This window comes from Martes martes (assembly GCF_963455335.1).
Source record: "Martes martes genome assembly, chromosome: 9".
NCBI lineage: Eukaryota > Metazoa > Chordata > Mammalia > Carnivora > Mustelidae > Martes > Martes martes.
In genome coordinates, this window is record NC_137896.1 from 103,896,572 (window position 1) to 103,912,879 (window position 16,308).

At 42.9% G+C, this 16,308-nt stretch overlaps 2 protein-coding genes across 2 annotated transcripts in view; one reads left to right on the forward strand and one right to left on the reverse strand.

The window, feature by feature from the left end:
• LOC308349134 (acyl-coenzyme A oxidase-like protein) overlaps positions 1-13,183 on the reverse strand; it is a gene marked incomplete at its 3' end in the record, with an annotated part of 107,899 nt that extends 94,716 nt beyond the window's left edge. Inside the window, exons 1-2 of the mRNA XM_080813659.1 lie at positions 12,715-13,183; positions 9,906-10,015 (exon numbers count right to left, since the gene is read on the reverse strand). Coding sequence (XP_080669785.1) covers positions 9,906-9,907 — 2 coding nt within the window. The 5' untranslated portion in view covers positions 9,908-10,015; positions 12,715-13,183. The remainder of the gene's footprint in view (positions 1-9,905; positions 10,016-12,714) is intronic.
• Positions 13,184-13,325: 142 nt separating this feature from the next.
• Positions 13,326-16,308, forward strand: part of BUB1 (BUB1 mitotic checkpoint serine/threonine kinase) — a 51,121-nt gene continuing 48,138 nt past the window's right edge. The window contains exon 1 of the mRNA XM_080813739.1: positions 13,326-13,436. Coding sequence (XP_080669865.1) covers positions 13,411-13,436 — 26 coding nt within the window. The 5' untranslated portion in view covers positions 13,326-13,410. The remainder of the gene's footprint in view (positions 13,437-16,308) is intronic.

The following is a 16,308-nucleotide window of genomic DNA, read 5'->3' on the forward strand; positions in this document are numbered from 1 at the left end:
ATAAATAAAATTAAAAAAAAAAAAAGGAAGTGGCAAACATTTGATAAAACTGTACCCAACAGATAACATAACTAATGAAATTGCTCCAGGAGAAGATGCTGGAAAGACAATGTCAGCATTGTCTGTTCTGGCTGCTGGCTGCTGGCTGCTACTGGCTGCTACTGGCTGTGTTTGACAAACTATAATAAGAAATAACCGACAAAAGTCTGACCTACTCCCCTATTAAGACCTCTGGATGGATTTCTGGGGTTCCCAGCAAATCAGCTGTCACTCTGGGGCCTGTCAGACCAAGCAACCCCCATCAGAAGCATCACAGGCACATCCTCAGAGCACAAGAGTGGGTCAAATGGCCCATGGGCTTGAAAAGGTACCCCAGAAGTGACAGGCACCACTCCATTCACATGACACACCTACATAAGGGACAGAAAAGTGTCACCTTTCCAAGGTGTCCAGAACGGGGAGAATCAATAGTACTTGTCAACTAGCTCTAAGGAATCTTTCAAGGAAATTGTTAATCTTTAAAGGAATTTTTCAGGGGAAGTTATCAAATCAATGACCCAGGAGAATTGCCCTTAGATCTCCTGGCCTTAACTAGGCCCTATGCCCACCGTGTTAAGTTTTCCAGAGTTGCCTTAAATTATGACAAACTGGGTGGCTTAAAATAGCAGATATGTATTCTTTCATGGTCCTGGAAGCCAGAAGTGCTCAGAAATCAAGGTGTCAGCAATGTGCCCTGTTCCTTCTGAAGACTCCGAGAAGAATACTTCCTTGCCTCTTGCTAGATTCTGGTGGCTCCCGACAGTCCTTGGTGTGCCTTGGCTTATTTGCTGTTCCAATTTCTTCCTCCATGGCCACATGACCCTCTTGCCTGTCTCTCTCTCTCTGTGTTTTCCAATCTCCCTCTCCCTGTGACAGTACCATTTGTTGGGGTTAGAACCCACCCTAATCCAATATGACCTCATCTTAACCTGATTATACCTGCAAAGACCCTATCTCCAAATAAGGTCACATTCTGAAGTTTCAGGTAGACATGCACTTTGGATGAACACTATTCAACCCAGCATACTAATCCAAAACCAGTCACTAAAAACATGAGAAAGGAGTGGAAGAAAAGACCACTATTGGCTTAAATAACTGGTTTTCACATTAGCTGCACATTGAGAGTAACCTTGGGTCTTTTGAAAATGCTCAGTAGTGGACACACACACTAAATAAATAAATCCAATCTTAGAGATAGAGCCTAGGCATCAGTACTTTTTAATCCCTTCCCCAAAGGTGATTCTAAGGCACAGCCATTGGCTTAGGCTGGTGGTTCACAGCCTTGCTGCACAATAGGCTGTTACATGATTAGGATAATTAGGAAAATTTAAACAAGGTGAATTCAATAATATTACTGTATTATTGTTAATTTCTTGGTTTTGCTAATTGTACTGCAGATATATAAGTGAACGTTCTTGTTTTTAGGAACACAAATTGAAGTATTTAGGGGTATTGGGGCAATTTCCTCCAAATAAGTCAGGAGAAAAACTGTGTGTGTATATAAGTATTGAAACACTTATATGTGTATATGGAGGTAGCACATGTATGTGTATATATGTATATATACACACACACACACACAGAGGGAGAGAGGAGGAAGAAGATATAAAATGTGCCCCCTAAGGTTATAATGCTAAGTGAAATAAGTCAGAGAAAGACAAATACTGTATGATTTCAGTCATATGTGGAATTTAATAAACAAAACAGAGAAACAAAGGAAGAAAGAGAGAGAGATAAACCAAGAAACAGACTCTTAACTATGCAGAGCAAACTGATGGCACCAGAGAGGAGGTGGGCGGGGGGATGGGGCGAATCGGTGATGGGGATTAAAGAATCCATCATCATGAGAGAAAAAATGGGCTCCCCCACCCTGGAATGTCCGGGTGAGCTAGGACTTTCTCAGTTATAAGTAATAAGAACCAGCTTGAACTCTCTTCAGCGAAATGGGAATGCACTGGTTCACACAATCTAAGGAAGCCTTGGGCATCCTACCTGGGGAAGGGCAAGAGCGAGGCTGGTAATGGAAACAACTGGGACCAGCTCTCCCCTCCTCCTCCCCCACCCTCCCGATCTTTCCCCCTCCCGCAGCCCTCTCCTCAGGGCAGCTCTAAGTCCTTTGTCAGGCAGAAAAAGTCTGGAGCAAGAGCCAGGGTCACCACAGCTGGACCTCAGAGGGAAATGAAGGAACCCAGCGATCACAGGCCTCTGAGACTGAGAGAGAAACACTGATCCGTCATGGACTGGGGATGGCATCTGGGTTTGTGCCCGGGGAGGGGGGAGGGGGGGCAGGGCTACTCTTTAGCCCTAGACCCTCCATACAGGAGGCTGCAGCTGGCTTTACTCTGCATTGCTGCTAGACCCTTGGCCCTTTTTTGAGAGGTGGGCCCTCAGCTAGAACATTTAAAGAACATTCCCATATGTGGTGGCTTTTGGATCTTGACACAGCCAAGTTGCCTTTAGCTCTTTCTCTAGACAAGTGACTATAGTGTTAACTGACTTGCCCAAGGGCACACCTCTCTCCATGGCAGAGGACCCAGGGCTCATATGACTTTAAGTCACAGCCTCCATTCCACTACCCAGGGAGGACTAACCCATGGGCCTCGGTGAACCTTATGGACACTTCTTTTATGGAGGCCTGGGGCAAGAACATTACAATCCAGGGCTCAGGGTTCTGAGTGAGACACAGACTGTTCTCAGGGGACTTCAGTTTGTCTTGTAGAAATCATAGAACCATAAAATGTCAATGTCAGGAGCTCCCTGGAGCTGGTCCAGACAGTCCTTTCTTTTTAGATGAGGACACTGCAGGGCATGGCCTCTAATGGAGTAGTCTGGCCACTGTGCTAAGGTTTGAGGAGGGCAATGGGATATTTGGGAGGCTGCTTTAGTGTCCCTACACTTATATAACATAGTGTCCCACATGCTGCCCAGTACTCCCCACTCTGAGTACTTCAGAAGACCCAGTAACGGCTCAGATTTACCTGACCCTTGCCTCACCTGCTGATGCAGAACCTTGACTCCCTAATAAGCCCCTCTTTCCTATCTTGCCAAGGTTTCCAGGAGCCCTGAGGAGTCTCTGCCATGGGACCATGAGCAGCTCTGTCGCCTCGCCCACTGTACACCACTGACCCTGGGTGGTGTGCGGAGAAGGGAGTCAGGAGACACAGCTACCCTTTGTGTTCTTACTTTGTGAACTGGGCCTTCAGGCATAACTTGCAGTGGGGAAACTGGCAGCTTTTACTTACTGCCCCTCTGACCTCGGGAGCTAGATGTGTGTTCAGGGGAAGGGAAGGGACAAATTCTAGAAACAGCCACCACACTGTCCTCAGAAGTGCCCTCCACTCCAAACACCCAAAGCTTCCTTATAGGGTCACCTCTGATGAACCTGCCTCCTTTTTCCCCCAGGATAAAGTCTGGGAAGAGACTCAGTGGGTTCATGGCAGCCCTCACCACCCCAGTGGTACAGGCTGGGAATGCCCACAGTCTGACATGATTCCATGATTCCTGGCTTGATTCCATGGATCCTTATTTTTGGAAGCAATCAAGCTGTGATTTGTGATGGTGACTTTCCCTGGATCCTCAGAGCAAGACCAGCCAGTTTGGAGGCCAGCTCGAGTTTCCATATCCCTCCTCCAACAGACAAATTCCTGGTCCAAGGCAGAGCTTCCCTATGTGAATTCTATGGATCCTCACACAGAGAATTTTCTCTGTGTGTTGCCATGCAGAGACAGCCAGGTGTACCATTGTGTAAAGAGCAAGTGAGGGGGGCGTCTAGGTGGCTCATTCAGTCAAGCCTCCAACTCTTGTTTTCAACTCTGATTGGGATTCTCTCTCTCTCTCTCTCTCCCTTTCTCTCTGACCCTCCCCACTGTTGCACGCAGAAGTAAGGAACAATATCTAAAATATGCCATCTTTTGTGTAATAGGAGGAATGTGTATATTGTACCTTTACTTATATTTTCAAAAAGAAATAAGGATAAACAAAGAGCTAATAAAATTGTTACCTATAGAAGGAGGGAGGGAATGGGGATGGAAAGTAAACTCTCTGAATATGCCTTGTTTTACCATTTTGACTTTGGAACTTGGTAAATGTTATGTAACTTTAAAACATTAAATCTAACAGGAAGGGACACCTGGGTGGCTCAGTTGGTTAAGTGGCTGCCTTCGGCTCAGGTCATGATATCAGAGTCCTGGGATTGAGCCCTGCATTGGGCTCCCTGTTCAGCTAGAAGCCTGCTTCTCCCTCTCCCTCTGCCCCTCCCCGCCTTCTCTCTCTCTCTCTCTCTCTCTCTCTCTCGCGCGCGCGCGCGCGCGCGCTCTTAAATAAATAAATAAATAAAATCTTTTAAAAAAATAAATAAATCTAAGGGGGGGGGGAAGCAGTCCCTAAAAATCAAAAGCAAACTGAAACAAATTTACTCAATTCCATTTCAAGTTAGTGGCATAACTGCAAGAGAAAAATTATTTTAATTGACCTTAAATTCATTACTTTGACTATATACCCACTAGGAATATAGCCCAATAAAGACAAAAGAACCACAGCTGACCCTTGAACAACACAGGGGTTAGGGGCACCGACCCCCCCCATGCACTAGAAAATCTATGTACAACTTTTAGACTCTCCAAAAACTTAACAGCTGATAACTTCCTGTTGACAGGAAGTGTTACCGATAACTATTTAAAGAGTCAATTAACACATATTTTGATGTTATATGTATTATATACTGTATTCTTACAATAAAGTAAGCACAAAATGTTTTTAAGAAAATCATAAGGAAAATATATTTAGAGTACTGTATACATATTTGTTTTATTAAATTATATTATTCTTATTCTTACTTACCGATACTGATTATTGTTACCATATATGAAATCTAAGTTCTGAAACTCTTGTTAACGTCTCTTGGTCAAAGACAAGTAAGAACAAAGTTAGGTTCCCTGGTTCACTGCCACAAGAGTGACAGGATACTATAGGGAATTGGGAGGCATCTCCCCAAGAAATGTTAGAAAGCACTTCTTGCAGGATTTGGGCTTGTGTTAGGTGATCAGGAGAGGTGCCAAGGAAGCAGACAGTTGCCCAGGATTGGGTGCTGCTAGGAAACAGGTGTGATTCCATGGGTGGCTTTGTTTGACATGAAAATTCTCTAAAGTTGTTTCTAGAACAACACAACTTGGCTGTTAGTGCCAGGCCAACTCCTGGCTATCATGAGCTGCTTTTTTCTTTCTCCCATTGAAGAAACTAAGTTCACAAGGGAAAGATGATGTGACTAGCTGATCAGCATTCTACCAAAGGCTGAATAACTTTCCTCAGGTGTCCTGACCTGTCAGACCCTTGTCTACCTACGTTGAAAAACTGGTGTCAGGAAAACAAAGAGCATTTACAAGTTAATACTTGGGGGTAAGAGAAATGTGGCCAAGCTGGAAAGTTTTTTGGAGTCTGTATTTGTTTTCTATCCTTGACATAATAAATTACCCAGCCTGGGTGGCTTAAGCAACAGGAATGTTATTTATATCACAGTTCTGGATGTGTCATCTGATTGGTTCCTTCTGAAAGCCATGAAGGACCTGTCCCAGGTTGCTCTCCTTGTATTATAGGTGGCCATGTTCCCACTGTTTCCTCTGTACATTTCTGTGTTCAAATTTCCTCTTCTAAAGTCATATTGGCCTGGGCCCACTCCAATTGCCTCATTTTAACTCAACTACTTCCTTAAAGACCTTATCTCTAGAATGGTCACACTCTAAAGTACTTGGGGTTAGGACTTCAACATTTGAATTGGCAAGGGGTAGGGCACAATTCAGCCCAGAACAGCCTATTTGACTTCTGTGGATATGGAGGCTTCTTTCTCACCAGGAGCTAACCTACCAGAAAAGTTAACACGAAGAGAATAGGTCATTATGTTTTCTGAAACTAATTTTTTTTTTCAGTTTCCAAATACCATGAAGGCACAATGACCACACAAGAGGCATGGTGGTGTCCATGACAGGAACAGCTCACAGCCATTCCAGCCCCTTTTCTATTGGACTTATGGACAGGCCTGTTCTTTTCATCGTTCCTCTAAGAATGAGTCACAAGGAAGATATCTTCAGAAGATGCTAAAGAGAATCTCCACTTAGTGACTGGGTCACAGGTTTGCAGCTGTGGGTCAGCAGTTCACAGTGTGCAGCTCGAGTGACCCCATTCACTTCCGGTGGTTTTCCAATTTCCTTTTCAAAGTGACAGAGAGCTCTGCTTGCTAGGAACTGCCTGTCCAGACATCCTTCGGTTGTGTTCCCAGGCACGCTCCCCATTTAACTTCCCAAGCCCCTGACTTTCTTTAGGTATATGTCCATGTGATTCAGAGGAGGCTTCAGGGGAAGGCATGGGACCAAACCAGTGCAGAGTGACACAGCACATTTGCTAGATTTTTTTGCCACTACGGAGTAAGCACACTGAGACCAGGAACTGCTGCCATATTTTTGCTACCACAGAGGAGCCAATCCCAAGGTGAAGTCAACAAAGAGTTGGCAGAGCTGAGAGAACAGTGGAGGAAAACTGGAAAAATCCTGATCAAATTGTACCTGAAACCTACATACCTATGGATTTTTCAGTTGCATGAGTCAATCAATTCTCACTGCTGTTAAGCAAGCCTGATTTGGGTTTTCTTAGAGACTTTATTTATTTGTTTATTTATTTATTTATTTATTTCAGGGAGAGAGAGAGAGGAGGGGGAGGGACAAAGAGAGAGGGAGAGAATCTTGAACAGACTCTGCACTGACATGGAGTCTGATATAGGGCTCGATCTCACAACCCTGAAATCATGACCTGAGCTGAAACCAAGAATCAGACACTTAACTGACTGAGCTATCCAGGTACCCCTGGGTTTCCTATTAACTGTGATTCAAGGTATCTGGATAGATTTATAAGCCCCTCTGTAAAGTCACTGATGTTTTTTGTTGTCACTGGCAAGTATGCATCAATTACTGTACTGTGACAAATTAATTAATGCCCAAGAGAAGGGATACTGTTGAAGACGTACTTTCAGAAAAATTAAAGAGGCTATCAAGAGGGAATAAGGGAAGAAACATAGATTTCTGTGGGGTTTGAATAGATCTCAAATTTTCAATGTCATTAAAGTCTTTGCCAAGCCAACTGGGTCTAAGCGGGATAAGTATATAGCATATATCCAGTGATGTAGAAGCAGCTGGAGAATGAGAAAATACCAACAAGGCTGAAACCATGAGAAAGCAAGTCTGGCTGGGAACTTTTAAGTGGCTACTATAGGAAATATTTAAGATGAAACAATTAATGATCATAAAAGTGTTCATTGTTTCCTGTTGGGGTTAATTTTACTTCAGATATCCTCCTTTTTCAACCTCCAAGTATGTCAACCAAATAAAAAGCTACTCCCAGAATGCTGGTGCAAAGCCCAGGAGAACACTGAGATCCAAAAGTCAGAGATAATCAGGAAAATGGATTGAGAAGTTAATGGTTCAAGGTGGTCAGGAAGTCAAAATGGGAAATAAGTTAAAAAAAAAAAAAAAACAGTCGGAGGGACACTTGGGTGGTTCAGTCTGTTAAGCATCCGCCTTCAGCTCAGGTTATGATCCCAGGGTCCTGGGATAGAGCCCCGCCTCTCATCGGGCTCCCTAGGAGCCTGCTTCTCCCTCTGCCTAATGCTTCCCCTGCTTGTGCACTCTCTCTCTCTCTCTTTGACAAATAAATAAAATCTTAAAAAACAACAACAACAAAACAGTGAGGTCTTCATCTGGGTGTCCCGTTAGACAACCAGAAGGCCCAAGACCTCTCCAAGACAGAAGCAGAATCAAAGCAGCATTGACCAGTAATTCAAACATCTCGTCCAGGGAAAGAGCTTAAGCAGGCTAGAATAGCACAGAAATTGCAAAGTGCAACAGATGGAAAGGCAAATTAGTTGTAGTAACTAAATGTAATCAGTGTCTCATAGTCAAAAGTGGAGTATAGTGCATCAATATGCAAAAGCAAAGAGACTGCAAAGATACAAGAGGACAACGTAAGAGTCACAGTAGGACCAGTGACTACGACAGTAACAGTCAAGGCACAGAGCCTTATAAGTTAGAAACACAACTCAGGTAAATGTTGACAGAGGCTGAGCAGTCACTTTAAGTTAATGTGTGTCTAATAACATTACTTTCCCAGGTAGACTAGGCATTATCAACTCAGGGAGATTAGATCCACAAATCCAAATCTAACATTCAAAATTTCATGTGCTTATGAGGATTCCACCTTATGCCCAGAAGCCACACCACCCAGGAGACCTACCCCTGATCACCAAGTAACGCCAATGTTTTCCTTGACCCTTTTAAAATTTTTTTCTCTTCCTTGTTCATTTTGCATAAAAACTCACCACCTCCTCTCATGCCTCGCCGTCCTCTAGACTCTGGAGAATGGAGACTACCTGTTTCCTGAAGTGTTAAGCGAAGTCTGGATCACCTAAATTGTCTTCATCATTTTAACACCACATGTGTGCATAAATTAAGCATCTGGTAAACCAGGCTACCGGTTACTCATGGTATCACTTCTGTTTCCTCGTGCCATTCCTTTGTTTCCAAAAGGATAAGCTAAAGGACCTAATTCAGACTTTGATACACAGACAAGAATTTTATCAGTGCTCAGCTATGTAAACATCTGTCAGGACTGTCTCTGAAACTGATGTTTCTAAGTTGCCAAGTCTGAGCCTTGATTTAGGTCTTTTCTCTAGCTTGAGAAGTGTCCAGCTCTTTGAAGGGATGGAAGCAAATCCAGTCTGAGCAAGGATACCAACTGGTTACCAATTTCATAAGAGGACATAAATGCTGTCCTGAAAGTACAGATGTTACAAAGTACAGAAGCTATTAATGCTAATGAAATTCTGAGCTGATGCTCAAAGATGCACATCATCCCAAGGTATAATAAAAAAATTTGTCTGGCCTTTAACCTGGTTTCCTGGCGTATCTCCAAAAACCCTTGGAATTCTCTCAAAGTCTTTGGAGTTTTTGTTATGCTAATGATGTGTCTCATGGTGGGTCACCAGATAGCTTCTGGATGGGGGCTTGTCAGCAGAAAGATGAATCAGAAAGATTAGAAAGATGAACTTTCTGGTCAGCAGAAAGATTAGAAGTTTGGGGCTTGGAGTCACAGGTTATCAGCCAGTCCTCCCAACCTCAAGAGAGAGGAGGGAGGGCTGGAGATTGAGTTCACTCTCACACACACATGCATGCACACGTACCCCAGTGATTTAATCAGTCATTCTTTCATAATGAAACTCTAGTAAAAACTCAGGATACGGAAGCTCAGTGGAGATTCCTGGCTGGTTAACACACTGATGTGCCAAGACAATAATGTACCTTGACTTGGAAAGGCCAAGACCAGGATTGTCCTAGACTTCATCCTTTGTGTATCTTTTGTAATAAAACTGTAATCATAAGTTTCCTGAGTTTTCTGTGAGTCATTCTTGTGAGTTATCAAACCTGGAGAAGGTTGTGGGAACCCCTGAATTCGTAGCCAATTGGTCAGAAATATGGGTGTGGGGCTTGTGGCTGGCATCTGAAGTAAAGAGAGAGACATACTGGGGGACTCTTAAGGTTTCTGGATCCAATTCCAACATGGCAAGAGGAGACACCCTCACTCCCACTTCCACCACAACACCAAGCAATTCCCAGACACCAGCAGGGTGTCCAGCAGGACATCTGAAAATTCAGCTTAATTCTAACACTGTCTACCCAGACAGGGCATCAGATTCCATTAAGTTATAAATTCAGTCTTACAAGACTTTTCCCCACCCCAGCTTCAGATCAGAGGTTCCAACCACCTCCTCCTTGGGTTTGATTAATTTGCTAGAGTAGCTCACATAACTCAGGGAAACACTTACTTACATTCATCAGCTTACTAAAGGCTATAAATCAACAACCAGATGGAGCTTCTGTCCTCATGAAGTTTGGTGGTATTTGGTGACACATTCTGGCTCCACAAGTGTGAAAGCTCTCTGGAAAAAGAACAAAAAAAGAACCAATAAGCTGCCCTCTTGGGTTTATATGGAGGCTTCATTGCATAGTCATGGTTGACTAAGTCTTTAGCCATTGGTTGTGTCAATCTTCAGCTCCTCTCCTCTCCTAAGGTTGGGGTTGGTAGTGGGGGGCGGGGTGGACTGAAAAGTTCCAACCTTCTAAGCACATAGTTGGTTCTCCTGGCAACCAGCCCCATCCTTAGGTGCTTTCCAAAAGTCACCTCATTAACGAAAGATAGCTTTATCATTCTCCTCATTTTCTCAAGGAAATTCCAAAAGTTTTGTGAAGTGTATGTAAGACAGAATCCACAGAGGATCTCATATACATTTCTCAAATATATATGAAAAATATACTTTGGTCATCTGGAAGATCAAATATATATATAGTTCTTATCCACAAGAATGGATCCTGGGTTTTAACCACAGAGGCATCTTCTGAAGTCACAACCCATTCTCAGAAGAAAAACATACTCTAAAATAGTGTTCTATAACTCTCTTCCTATAAATCAACTTTATTCTTAATATTCCATGGTCCCTTAAAACACTCATCAGCTTTCTGTAACCGTTCTAATTATAAATCTCCAATCTTATATGATATTTCAGCAACATATCTAATACTGTTACTCTAAATTGCTCTAAATTCCCAGGGGAAGGAAAATATATGTGAATCTGTGATTACTTGCATTTGTCAAACAGGCAGAACCTAGAGAGAAATAATCATTTTTCTTTTCTAAACAGAGCACTAACTTTGATATTATGTGACAACCCAAGAGAGTTCAGGAATTAAATGGGCCTAATAACCTTATAAGGTTATAGGATAGTGGAAGACAGAGAAACACAAAGACAAGGAAGCAGATTTCTTTTTTCATTTTGCAGATCAGGAAACTGATAGTCAGATTTAGAGTTTGAATCATGGGGCACCGGGGCAGCTCAGTTGGTTAAGCATCCAACTCTTGATTTCGGTTCAGATCGATCCCAGAGTTGTGAGATGGAGCCCCAAGTCAGGCTCCACGCCTGCTTAAGATTCTCTCTGCTCCTCTCTCTGTCTCTCACCCCACCCCCTTAAAAAAAAAAAAAAAAAAAGATCTTGAATCATTTGCCCATTTGCTGCTCCTTGGGAAAGCCGAGGTTGGAGCTCCTCCCCTGATGTGGCCTGACATCCCTCCTCTCGTAGATTTGGAGATTATGATACTGAAATAACAAGTCACTGAAAACCCCAAAACAAATAAAAATACTTCATCTATTGGCCTTCCTAAAAATGCAGAGAATCTTTTAGTCAATTTAACATAGTTAGTAATTTAATACTGAAATTAGCAGATAAATTAGAGTTTTAAAGAAAGAGAAAGTTTTAACTGCACATTCTTGCCTCTGAAGCAGGAAAGATGTACTTTACACATAACTAGACCTGCTGCTCCTAAAAGGCCCAATTGCTATCACGATCAAGTACAAACTCCTTAATTTAGCATTCAAGATTTGACATCAAGCTATCAAACTATCTCCACTACTCATTAACAGTTCTCCAGGGTGATCCTTCAGTAACCCTGTTTACACCAAGAATGACCTCCTCCAGGCTCTCCCTCCATCCTGTCTCCTTTGGCCCTTCTGCTTCTTTCCTTGGCTTTGGACTTTGTCCCCACCTCACCCTCAACCACCCCCAACTAGGCTGTGAGCCACTCCTGAGTCAAAGAAAGGACCCCAGACCATGTAGCTGGCACTCGTCAATGATACCCAGGCCCTCCTCTGCTGGGCTATGACTAATGTGGGCAATTCTTCAAAGCTCTTCTTTGTTCTTTGTAATAGAATATGCTCGGGACAGATCACCACATGGAAGAAAAAAGTATAACCCAACAAAAAACCTAAACCTTCTGTGCAGGTGTGATGAGAAACTTTCAAAGCCACTTATTTAAAAAATGCTATGATAGTAAGGGAGAGATCTGTGCCCCCTTCAAGGCCTAATTCAAGCTCCACCTTCCTCATAAAGTTTTATGTGACGGTCCCATTTCCCATCCCTCCTCTGGATCCCCTTAAGAGATAATCTGAACACTAATATGGTAAGTAATAAACATGTATACCACCTTTAAATAGTTTTCTATGACTGCATCTTCATCTCCCAGACAAAGCCACTAGCTTCTTATGGAAGGATCTGTTTGAGTTGGACAAAGCTGTAATTAGATATAAATCCAATGATAGCTGGTATACGATGGATGTTCAATCAACATTTCCTAATTGATGACTGAGCCGCTATCAGACACAAGTTGAAAACCTGAATGAATGCAACAATCTGCTAATTCCTTTGATGGTTAGCAGAACCTAACATTTGTCTAAAGACCCCAGAGTGTTTAGTCTAAAGATTTAGTCTAAAGACCCCTCTCTGTTTTAAGTGCTACAAATCGGATTCTTGTGTGATTCAAATTGTTCAACACTCGGGATGGAATTCTGGACTGTAAGAGCATCAGGATTTCCAAAAGCCGCTATTTTTTTTTTAAGGTATTTAACTTAAGGGCCCTAAGAGAGCAAACACCCACACAGCTTCTGCAAAAGGAAGATAATCACATTAATTAACTATTTGTATTTTACTTGCATTGTTATGTGACTTTTGAAACAACCTGGAGAGGTAGAATGGGAAGTCATTAAAGTCCAAGGGGCAGAGAAGCTAGGTTGATTCTTTTCCAACTCACTTTTAGCCAGGAAGCATCAGCATATCACATATTTCTTCTTAGACGTCTGGTGATCTTCACAAAGAGGTATCTTCATTTATAACTCCTGAGAATTTGGGTCTCCAGAGCTCCTCGTTCCACAGAAGATGTTGAAGGTTTCCTTGTTGGCCTTCTACTATCTATTCAAACTCTTCCACTCTTATTTTAACTGCCATTTGGGTGAAGGAACAGCTCCCAGGACCTTGAGCCCTCCTGTGCTTTAGGGCGCCCATACAGTCTTTCAGGTGAGTTAAATCAAGCCCAGAGGTCTGCAAGGGTACTAACCTATCATCTTCGCATGCCATAAATCACCTACATAACCAGCCGTGAAGTGCCTACCGACGTGCCCTCACACTGTAGTCACTAAGCCAAAATTCTAGGGCTCCCTCCCCACGCGGTACTTCAAAACCCAACCTGCACTCCGCCCGCCGGGAGTTTACAATTCAACAGAGGACAGCGGGGGAAGTGGGAGGAACTAGCGGTGCGCGGGAGGGAGGCGGGACAAATGTCTCCCGGCAACGGCCCCGGCGATTGGCCAGCCCGTCTGCAGCCGAGGCCAATGGCCAGGCGCCTTGAAAACGCCCGTTGCCCCGAGTGCGGCTGCGCGGGAGATTCAAATCGGTGGCAGCTCCTCGCCGGCGACGCGGGTGGGCGGCTGCTGGCCTGCGTCCTCTAGCCATGGATAACCCGGAAAATGTCTTTCAGTAAGTGTCGGTCGGGTGCGATGGGGGCGAGGCGAGGGCGCATCCTCCGGCTGCGGACCGAGGAAGGGGGCTGGAGTACCCAGAATTCGGGATCTGCAGGTCCCCGCCCGGGGCGGCCGCAGTCCTGCCTCCTTCTGCCCCTCCCGCCCCGTTCCGTGGCTTTGGTGTGTTTCTTCCCCGCCCTCACTCCCACCCCGCTAGGCTGTGAGCCACTCGTGGGTCGTGGAAAGGACCCCCGACCGTGTAGTTGGCTCTGTCCGCTGAGACCCCGACTCTCGTCCTCCGAGCTGCGACCACGGGGGCAGTTTAGGGGGATTTGGCCAATTCGTGAGGCCCTCGGAGTTCTCGGTTCACCTCTGTAAGGAATCTGCTCTAAGCAGATCGTCGCCGCGGGAGAAAAGTCTACCCCAGCAAAACCCCTAAGCCTTGCGTAGAGGTTTCATGAGAAACTTTCAAAGCCACTTAATTTTAAAAAAAAATTGTAGTACAGTAGGGAGAGAACTTAAAATAGCTCTTACCCATAATCCCACAATCAGTTTGAAAAGAGTCTTTGAATAACGTGAACTTTACAAAAAAGCTATGCTTATTGTCATTTAGGTTAACCTGCTAACAGTTTCTTACATTCTCACACCTTAGCTTTATGACTTTAGGTCATTTATCTAGATTGTTTCAAAAGCATTTAAAACAGTTCAGTCATATGTGACAGGAAGTAAAACTGGTTAGTTTTATCAGCACCAGGGTAATTTACTCTCTTGGGGGATCAGAAGACCGAGATCTTTAAGTACACCCAAAGCAAAAACCTGTTGCCTTTAAGACTTCTCGAACCAGCAAACTATTTCACTTTTAGAAACTTGTTTTCTCCATTTTAAAAGGGAAATCAGGTTTTTTTCTCACCTCATTTTGACTTTGTAAAGACTAATTTGCTCCAGTGAACTGGATGTTTTTGGTATTCATTTACAGTGTATTCAGGTCATTTAGGGAAATGTGGTTGGTATTGGAATATGAAGTGTTTATTTGCAGCGGTCTGTTATTAACTTATATTGGGGGAGCACACCTATGAAGCATGCGAAGGAGATTAAAATTTAGAAGTAATTACTTTTTCATTTTTAAAAATAAGTAATACATTTATTTGGCTTTTTAAAAAGATTTTAAAAAGTGTTCACTGAGATTTATTATGCCTGCCTACTCTCCCAACCCCTCATATGGAATCATTTTTCTAGTTTAATTTTCAAATGTTTCTTTTTGCAGATATATTTATATTATAATATTACATTAGTATATCTATATATGCATGCATGTATGTGTGTATATGGAGGGGTGTATATGTATATGTCTGTACAATTGCTGCCTTTATTTCGTTTAAGTGTAGCTTTTTTTGCTTAACAGTATCCTTGGAGATCTCTATCAGTATACAGAGCTCTTTCTCAACCTATTGTACAGCTGCATATTTAATATACCATAATTGATCTAAAAAGTCCCCTATTTATGGATCTTTGGGTTATTAGCAGTCTTTTTCTAAATAGAGCTGCAGTGAAAAATCTTGTATGTGTGGCATTTTGCACATACACAAATATATCTGTTTTCTAGATTCCCAGAAGTGTATTTCCTAGATCAAAAGTAGATCCGTCTGTAATTTTGGCAGATATTACCAGTTCCCTTGGCAGGGATCATGAGCACTCTTACCTTCAAGCAAGATGTGAGAGTGCCTGTTTCCCATTGCTTCATCTATACACTATTGCCACATTGTTTTAGTTTTACAGTCTGGTAGGTGAGAAATTCTATCTGAGTGAGGTGAATTTTTCTTGTAAGAGAGGGTTGAGTATTTTCCTTTGGAATGCCTTTTTTGTTTTAAATTGTTTTCCCCCCAATTTCTAAAAGCTCTGTATTTTTTATACCAGTTGATCATTTCTCTTTTGACTCTGCTTGATTTGTGTTTATTTGACATGTGGAAGCTTTTTATTTATATATCATTTACTTTATTGACCTTTTCTTTTGTGGTTTCTAGATTTTGAGTCCTAAGAAAAATTGATTGCATTGGTATACATATGATAACCAGGAGAAAGTATTGCTTTCAAATCCTTTTTTCAAAAAATCATGTAATTTCTCTGATAGAAAACCTGCAATTTTTCTTAGCTGACTCTCATATCCTGGAAGCAATCCCATAGGCAAGTCCCATTATTTCTTCAAAACACCCCAAATTCCATACATACTTGCGTTGTTCCCACCCTGGTCCAGCTCACCACCCCCTGGGACTCTAGTAACTCCCTGACTGGTTTCCCACTTCTGTTCCCATTCCCCATCCCCTTTGCTTGAAGGAGCAGAATGGATGTTTTAAATGCACATTACATGCTGTCATCCCACCCTTCTAGCTCAGCACACTTAAATAACTGCATGGCTCTTTGACATCGATCAAGTGCCAACCCTCAGAGAGAATGGCTTTCCCTGACCATTCTATCTAAAAACTGTGACTCTTGTCATACTCTTACCTCATCTTCCCTTTTGTTTTGTTTTTGTTTTTTTTCCCCTAAGTTCTTAATATCACTTGACTTTATTTCACATGTTCCGTTTGTTTGTTCATTTGCCCCCCTAGTACCCAAGTGCCCTTAGAGAACTTTTCTTCACTTAGCTGATTTTTTTTTTAAGCTGTGGATAGGTATGTGAAAGTAGCAGTAAGCAGAGGAAGCCATAGTGGCCGATTTATGAACATTGCCATTATGTGTTCTTTGTCAGGGACTCGGTGTTGCGTTGGGGCCCAGAAAGCTAAGTGTCTGGAAACCTGGTAGTATCCTACACTCCCATGCCCACTCACAAACCCCCTTCATGTCTCCTAGCCAAGTCTTAGCCAAGCTTCTGTGCAGCAGGGTGAAGGGGT